This window comes from Cebus imitator, unplaced genomic scaffold, assembly GCF_001604975.1.
Source record: "Cebus imitator isolate Cc_AM_T3 unplaced genomic scaffold, Cebus_imitator-1.0 Scaffold786, whole genome shotgun sequence".
NCBI classification, from domain to species: domain Eukaryota; kingdom Metazoa; phylum Chordata; class Mammalia; order Primates; family Cebidae; genus Cebus; species Cebus imitator.
In genome coordinates, this window is record NW_016108101.1 from 137,039 (window position 1) to 145,252 (window position 8,214).

Below are 8,214 nucleotides of genomic sequence, written 5' to 3' on the forward strand. Positions count from 1 at the left end.
TAGAGACGGGGTTTCACCATTTTGACCAGGATGGTCTCGATCTCTTGACCTCGTGATCCACCCGCCTCGGCCTCCCACAGTGCTGGGATTACAGGCTTGAGCCACCGCGCCCGGCCTCATGCTTTCCTTTTTTAGAGAGACAGGATCTTGTTCTGTCACCCAGGCTAGAGTTCAGTGGTGCGATCATAATTGACTGCTGCCTAGATCCCCTGGCCTCAAGTGATCCTCCTGCCTTAGCCCCCCAAAGTGCTGGGATTGTAGCTGTGAGACACTGGGCCTTGCATGGACAGCCCTGAGTTCTTCATAGACCTGTCTGAGTAGGTGTTCCTGCCTGTGTGGCATTTGCCTCATCAATCCCCAGGACCCTCTTCTTGGTTATCTCCCTACTCCTAGGGAGCTCCTTCTCAGAAGTCTTGCTCTACTTGCTCCAGAACTGCTTATATTCCTTAGGCTTTGGTCCTGGCCTCTCATTTTGTACCATGTATGCTCTTGTAAGATCCAATCCAATCCATTTTCAGAGCTCTACCCCATAAGCAGACCCCACCAGCTCCTGTGTTTCTGTCTCCAGCCCCACGCACTCCCTGAACTCAGTGCCCACTAGGGATATCACAATGAGTGTGTCCAAAACTAAATTCCCATCACCCCTGCCTGCCCATCTTTATCTGAGTGAGTGACACTGCCTAACAGTCACTTTAGACTTCTCTTGCTCTCTCTGACTCATAGCCAAGTCCTGCTATTTCCACTTCCTTTCAATAGTCCAGCTTAGCAGTTACAGCACAGACTCTGAAGCAAGACAGCCTGGAATCAGAGCCCAGCTCAGGAAGAAACTACTCATGTGACCACGGGAAGTTATTTAACCTCTCTGGACCTCAGCTTTTACATCTATAAAATGTGGGAAATAAGTTTCTACCTCTTAATGTTGTTGTGGGTCTTGTTAATACATGTAAAACCCTAAGCACAATACCAACATCGTGGCAGTTTCTGCGTAAGTAGTTCCTAGTGTTAATGTTAGTAATCAATCAAGTCTCCTCTCCCCCACTGCCAAGCCACCATCATTTCTTGCCTAGAGTGTCACAGGAGCTTTCTTCCTGGTCTCCCTATCTCCTAACATCTGGCCCAGGATGAGGGCAAGATACATCATGCAACCCCAGCAGGCATCATCTCACAGAATACAAAGTAAATGGCACCCTAACCTCCGATCTTCCCTGGCACCTGCTCCACTGCTGTTTTCAATGTACACATTTCTCATGTCAAACTTTTCAGAGATTTTCCCTTCCCCTTCAAACTAAAACTCCAGCTCCACAACAGGCATCTGTTGATGTTGTCTTCAGGGGAGGTGGATTTAGGAGTCATCAATGCAGGGATCAGAATGGAGCCTTTCAGAATAGAAGAAATGAAATTCATTGAGGGATACTACTTGCAGAGGTTGTGCTAACTCTTCCTTAAATAACTTATGGCGCAGGTCTTATTTCCACCCTACAGACGAGCAAGCAGAGACATAAATAATTGGTTTACTGGCTTTGGGTTCCCAGGCAAATCAGTTGTGGATGACAACAGATAAAGATAGAAAAGCAAGCCTAGAGACAGTAGACAGAGCCAGCATGCCTGGGACATGCTGACAGATATCTAGATATAGCTGTAAAGAAAATTTGTGTTCATGGGAGTTCCTAATGGCCATCAGAGGTAGCATAATAACCATGAGAAATGGACATTTCTTGATGAGATGAGACTACATAAAGGAGACAGACACACCTATTGCATGCAGGACACCACACTAGGTCTTGTAAAAGACAAAGAGAAGATAGGATCAAGTGCCTAGGTCTTGAAGGAGGGCTAAGTGCACTTTTCACTTAGCGTACATTCTTGTGACTTACTGTTTTTGATACACTGTTGTAAGCAAACTGCATGTATTATCTCATTCCATCCTCACAACAACAACCCTAAAGCCAAGTACTATTATTGTCCTTATTTTACAGATAGGGAAACGAGCACAGAGAGGTTAGGTAAGTGGCCCAAGTTCACGCAGGCCACCTGGCTTCGGAATTGGTGCTCTTATCCAGTTCATTATGCAGTCTCTCCTCACTAATTTTGAACTTCAGTGGCTGAGACCTGCTAGATGGTAGGTTCTTAAAAAAAAATTTGTTGAATCATTGAATTCATTTCTGCCCCATTTCACATCTGTTTATTTCCCAGAGTTACTACACAGCCTAAATTCAAACTGTTGCAATATAAGCAAATTCCATCAGCCCCAGTCACATCCTAGCCTTAGGAACTTTGATCACTTGCAATCCCAAAAAGTATGTTTTGAGGTCCTAGGCCACAGGAGAACCGATTTGTTTCATGAATCTCTTACAGAGACAGCAGTCACACTTTATCTAGAGTCCAGACTCAGAGAATATGTATTCCACTGGCAGCATGAGAAACAAATACACAGGTAAATGCAATATAGCACAAACCAAGAGCTGACGGTGAATGAAGATGCTCAGAAACACCTGCACTGAAAATTTCCTGAAAAAGGCAAAACATGTCTAGCAGCACTGCCTCTGGAAACCAGACAAATTATATTATTTTATAACAGATCCTAAGCCTGGAAGCTTGAGGTGCTTAAAAGTGTACATTATAACCATGCTCAGTGGCTCATGCCTGTAATCCCAGCACTCTGGGAGGCCGAGGCGGGCAGATCACGAGGTCAGGAGTTCAAGACCAGCCTGGGCAACACGGTGAAACCCCATCTCTACTAAAATACAAAAAATTAGCTGAGTGTTGGTGGTGGGCACCTGTAATCCCAGCTACTCAGGAGGCTGAGGCAGCAGGAGAATCCCTTGAACCCGAGAGGCAGAGGTTGCAGTGAGCCAAGATTATGCTGCTGCACTCCAGCCTAGGTGACTCCATCTCCAGAAAAAAAAAAAAAAGCGTGTTGTGGGCCAGGTGCGGTGGCTCATGCCTGTAATCCCAGCACTTTGGGATCAAGGAGGAAGGCACTTGAGCTCAGGAGTTTGAGACCAGCCTGGCCAACATGGCAAAACCCCATCTCTACTGAAAATACAAAAAGTAGCTGGGCATGGTGGCAAGTACCTGTAATCCCAGTTACTTGAGTAGCTGAGGCAGGAGAATCGCTTGAACACGGGAGGCGGAGGGAGGTCGCAGCAAGCTGAGATCCTGTCACTGTACTCCAACCTGGGTGACAGTGAGACTCCATATCAAAAAAAAAAAAAAAATTGTATGTGGTTTTCTTTCCATTCACATGTTTATTTGACTCTGAGGTAAAATCTCCTCCTCCTTCATGTACTCATATTCATGCAAGCAAATGTTAGCAAACTGCCACAATAGCCTTTTAATTAGTGCACATCTTTCTCTTTCACCACATTAATTTTTCCCATTTTGTTCTGCCGATATTTCTATTACGATAAAAGACATAAGACAAGTAAATACATAGAAATACGTATATACATATACACACAATAACGAAAGAGAGAAACACAAACACTAAGGGAGGTGGGCTGGAATTTTTCTTCAGTGTGTACAATGTACTTTCAGTTTTCATTTCGACCTTCCTCAGTGGTTTCTGCCCAGCAACTGATGAGAAACATCACCTCTGAGCCAATCAAAACACTAATTCTTCCAAAGAGAGATTGTTACTATTCCTCTCGATGAGCAAACAGCCTCTGCTTTCTTTTTCCTTTCTTCCAGATCGAGACTCAACCATAATAGAAAGAATGGAGATCTATTAACCGCCTTTCTTCTGCGAGCTGTGGTTTTCAGAGGGGAATGTTAAGAGGTAAGTGGGGGATATTAATTAGAACCCAGGCCACGATGCCTGGGAAGACGGGCTGAATCTCCCGGTATGGTGAGTGGGTATTCAGGGAGAGCTCTCGCCAAGAGGAAGGGGTGTGGTGCCTGAGGGGTGTGCCTGAGGGGTCTGTGCTTGCACACAGGTGGACACAAGGAAAGGGGAGAAGTAGTGCAAGAATAAAGACCTGCAGAGGTTGGAATTTGGTATAAGGAAAGGGAGACAACATAAATGGATGAATATTCTAGTTACATGTTCTTCTTCTTCTTCTTTTTTTTTTTTAAGACAGAGTTTCGCTCTTGTTGCCCAGGCAACAAGATTGCAATGGCATAATCTTGGCTCACTGCAACCTCCACCTCCCGGGTTCAAGCAATTCTCCTGCCTCAACCTCCCAAGTAGCTGGGATCACTGGCATGCACCACCACACCCAGCTAATTTTTGTATTTTAAGTAGAGACAGTGTTTCACCATCTTGGCCAGGCTGGTCTTGAACTCCTGACCTCAGGTGATCCACCCGCCTCGGCCTCCCAAAGTGCTGGGATTACAGGCATGAGCCACCGCGCCTAGCCAATTGCATGTTCTTAAGAACGTATTGTGATAATAAAAGAGCAAAAAAATTTTTAAAATCTGTTCTGGCCAACTCAAGGCATCTATTCCAAGAGATCCTAAAAAGAGATGCACCTTATAGATTCATATGTAAATTTGTTCATTACAGAAATATTTATAATTTAGAAAAATCTGAACCAGCGTACATATACAACAGGTGGAGTCTAGACAAACAATGCACGGTTCAGTCGCAAAAGGGACTTCCATGCAGCCTTTAGGAATTATGTTTTTAATGAAGAGCAATTATTTATAATTTTAACAACATTAGATCCATACATTAAACCTTGTTTTGTATTTTTTAGGAACAGTATGTGTTTTTCCTTCCATTCATCATTTCCCAAAACATTCGTTTGGAATGTTTTTCAATGGATACAGTTTATTTCACTGTATGAATATACAATTCTTTTTTTAACATTTCCCTTGTTTGGGCTATTTCCCTTTTCTACATTTGGCTATTGTAGATTTTACTGTATTGAACAGCTTTAAACATAAATTTTTCTCTTAATCTCTGATTTTTTTTTCTTCAATACTAATTTCTAAAAGTGGAACTTTTGGGTCAAAGCATACAACTTTTTTTTTTTTTAATAGCCTTCCTTGGTAAAGCATATAACTTTTTTTAAGGCTCTTGTATATATGGCCAGAATCCTTCCAGAAATATTTACATTTCCACTACCAAAGTATATGATCACTACTATAGTTTTTTATTTTACTGATTGATCAATTTGTAGAGACAGTGTCTCATGTTGCCCAGGCTGGTCTTGAACTCCTGGGCTCAAAGGATCCTCCCACCTCAGCCTCCCAAATTGCTAGGATTACAGGCATGAGCCGCTACTTAAAATTGTTTTCCCTTATGCTTTTATTCATTTGATATATTGAATGGAATCAGGGAAAAAGTATATATATATATATATATATATATATATATATATATATATCTCCTTTAAAAAGAATAAAAATATATGTCTTATTCTAAAGATAGCAGAGAAATTTTGAACTCAGGGACAATGATAATAAAAATACACCCCATTTATAGCAACATAAAGAGCAACTTTGAGGAGCAGAAGACGTGAAATGCAATGTTTAGTCTGGGTGGGTGCAAGATCCAGGTGGGGGTGGGGACGGCCACTGCACAGAACCCTGTTCCCTTGCTTCCTGTTCCTCCCGCCCCTCCTCCCTCTGCAGCCCTTGTTCTCAGAGGCCATCCCCAGACCCACAGCAGCAGGTGTTACGGCTGCAGGCCTCAAGCTCCTTTGTTTTGGGAGAAACGGTTGAGGAGTTAGTATTTACTGAGCAGCTAATATGCCCATCACTATTATAACTCATAATAATTATTGTTAAGTAATACATGAAAAACTTAAATTTAAAGAATTCCAATCTTTTAAAAGTAAAGGGAGCAAAAGGCTCAAGTGTCCTTTCACTCACTAACCTCTAATCTTCAGTTTAGCATTCATTTTTTTAGACATTTTCAGGCATTTACATATGTAGTTATGCAGAAATGTACAGCTTTGCTTTTGTTTTTCAACTGAATCATTAGTATAGTTCTGCAAGTTGCTTTTTGATCACTTAGTGTATCTCCATTATCCAGGCTCATGACAATAAATCAACTCTTTTTACCCGCTGCACTGAATTCCCTCTGAGGGATGAGTCATCATTCCTCTAAGCAGTTTCTGCTGGGTGGCTGGCTCAGTTGGTTACCACTTTTATATTAAAAATAGTGCTGCAGTGTCATTCACACAGAGGCTTCTCCCTGCACCCATGCAAGTACTTTGCTAGACTAAACATCAGAAAGTGGAATTTCTGGGCCAATTGTGCACATTCTAAATTTCACATTTCATGATATTGTATGAGTAAAAAAGTTCCAGTGGTTTTGTCCCATGACCGAGAGCAAATAACTTGTGAATCTGAGCGCCTTTACTTACTGCTTACCCTCTTTGTGTCCCTAACCCTAATATCATGAGCCTGGCCCCTTGTGGGTACTCAGTAAATATTTGTTGAATGACTTTATGAAGGGAAGAAAGAAGTAAGGCCTGGCCTTATTTGCAGCTCTCTGATCACTAGCCTTGGATTAAATGTGGTAGGTTCAGCCCCTCACTGACTCCAAGGCCCCACCAGGCAGTCTTCCTGAATCCCACCAGGAGTCCACTGGGCCACGAGTTAACCAAGATAATGGCCAAGAGCTGAGGCTTTGAGGAGTCCACAGTGTTGGACACCCACGGTGGTGGACCAAGCAGAAACAAGGAACCCAAGGAAAAAGGGCCCGCAAGAAACAAAAGGGGGATGACAGAGGGTTGGACAGGCAGGGAAAGTTTGGGGAAGCGATAGGATTCTGAATATTTTCAAACAGTAGAGTGAGGATGTCCTGATCAGATAACAGATGTGCATTTTACATAGACATGGTTTTACAGGTGATTTTCCATGTTGGAACTCAAAGGTAAAGACACTCAAGGACAGAAATCTTTTGCAGAGGTAAGATTTTCTTCAGTCACCATATTTGATTAGCTGTAGGGAAGTGGAGGTTTCCATGAAGAATTCCATAGCTTCTTCCAGGTCATAGTGTCAGACCCACACCGGCTGGTGTCTCCTGATACGCAGCACGGATGGAAATGGCAAGTTCCCTGGCCTTTCTTCTGCTCAGCTTTCATGTCTGCCTCCTCTTGGTCCAGCTGCTCACTCCTTGCTCAGGTAGGAAACGATTTCACATTTATGTTTCTGAAGTAGACAGTTACCTATTAGTGTTCTCATAGGGCTTTTGAGTCCTTCCCATACCTGAAGTCCATGCCAACCTGATGGTGCTTCTCTTAGGATCGTGTTCCCCTCTAGGGTCTCTGTATCTCACCTGCCCTGTCGGAGAAGCACCCTTCCTCTCATGACCCCAACCGCAGCACCCTCTGACGGAGCCTCCCCCTTGTGCCGACAGCTCAGTTTGCTGTGCTTGGGCCCCCTGGGCCCATCCTGGCCATGGTGGGTGAAGACACTGATCTGCCCTGTCACCTGGTCCCAACCATGAGTGCGGAGACCATGGAGCTGAGGTGGGTGAGTTCCAGCCTCAGGCAGGTGGTGAGTGTGTATGCAGATGGAAAGGAAGTGGAAGACAGGCAGAGCGCAGAGTATCGAGGGAGAACTTCGATTCTCCGGGATGGCATCGCTGCAGGGAAGGCTGCTCTCCGAATACACAACGTCACAGCCTCTGACAGTGGAAAGTACTTGTGTTATTTCCAAGACGGTGACTTCTATGAAAAAGCCCTGGTGGAGCTGAAGGTTGCAGGTGAGCCTCTGGGTTTTCTTCTGAGAACATTTCTCCGTAGGATCTAGAACAGATTCCGAGTTGCTCTTCCAGAAGCACTGCAGACACCCCTGGCTGCTCACTAGCAATTGCCTGTGCTGCCTTCCAACTTAGCCTCTCTGAGCCCCTTGAGTAGGACACAGGTTCTCCTTTAGGAAGAATTCCTGCTGTGCCCTACATGCTCAAGTAAAGAACTCCCTTCCTCTGGCCACCAGAGACATTAGGGACATGAAGGAGGAGGGATAGGAAGCATAAGAAATCGTTGTGTCAGTGACTGGTACACAGTCATTTTGGTCTAATTGAGTAACAGACAGCTCCTATTGTGTCACCAAGTGCACAGTACCATGGGCCTGGGAGGTGCCATAGGGACTGCATCTGCTGCCAGTGTTTTCCAGTCAGTCACCCACAAGAATATTCCTAGAGTAGGCCGGGCGCGGTGGCTCAAGCCTGTAATCCCAGCACTTTGGGAGGCCGAGGCGGGTGGATCACGAGGTCAAGAGATCGAGACCATCCTGGTCAACATGGTGAAACACCGT

General features: G+C 44.4%; 2 protein-coding genes across 8 annotated transcripts in view; both read left to right on the forward strand.

Moving 5' to 3' along the window:
• LOC108297250 (butyrophilin subfamily 2 member A2) overlaps positions 1-8,214 on the forward strand; it is an 89,460-nt gene that overhangs the window by 15,743 nt on the left and 65,503 nt on the right. The window lies entirely within an intron of this gene.
• LOC108297249 (butyrophilin subfamily 3 member A1) overlaps positions 3,478-8,214 on the forward strand; it is a 13,272-nt gene continuing 8,535 nt past the window's right edge. Inside the window, exons 1-4 of one of the 5 annotated variants that reach the window (XM_017519977.2) lie at positions 3,478-3,778; positions 6,801-6,861; positions 6,933-7,077; positions 7,313-7,660. In XM_017519977.2, coding sequence (XP_017375466.1) covers positions 6,993-7,077; positions 7,313-7,660 — 433 coding nt within the window. In that variant the 5' untranslated portion in view covers positions 3,478-3,778; positions 6,801-6,861; positions 6,933-6,992. Of the gene's footprint in view, positions 3,779-6,793; positions 6,862-6,932; positions 7,078-7,312; positions 7,661-8,214 lie in introns of those variants that run through there. The other 4 variants (XM_017519978.2, XM_017519980.2, XM_037735362.1 and 1 more) reach the window with 4 other exon arrangements.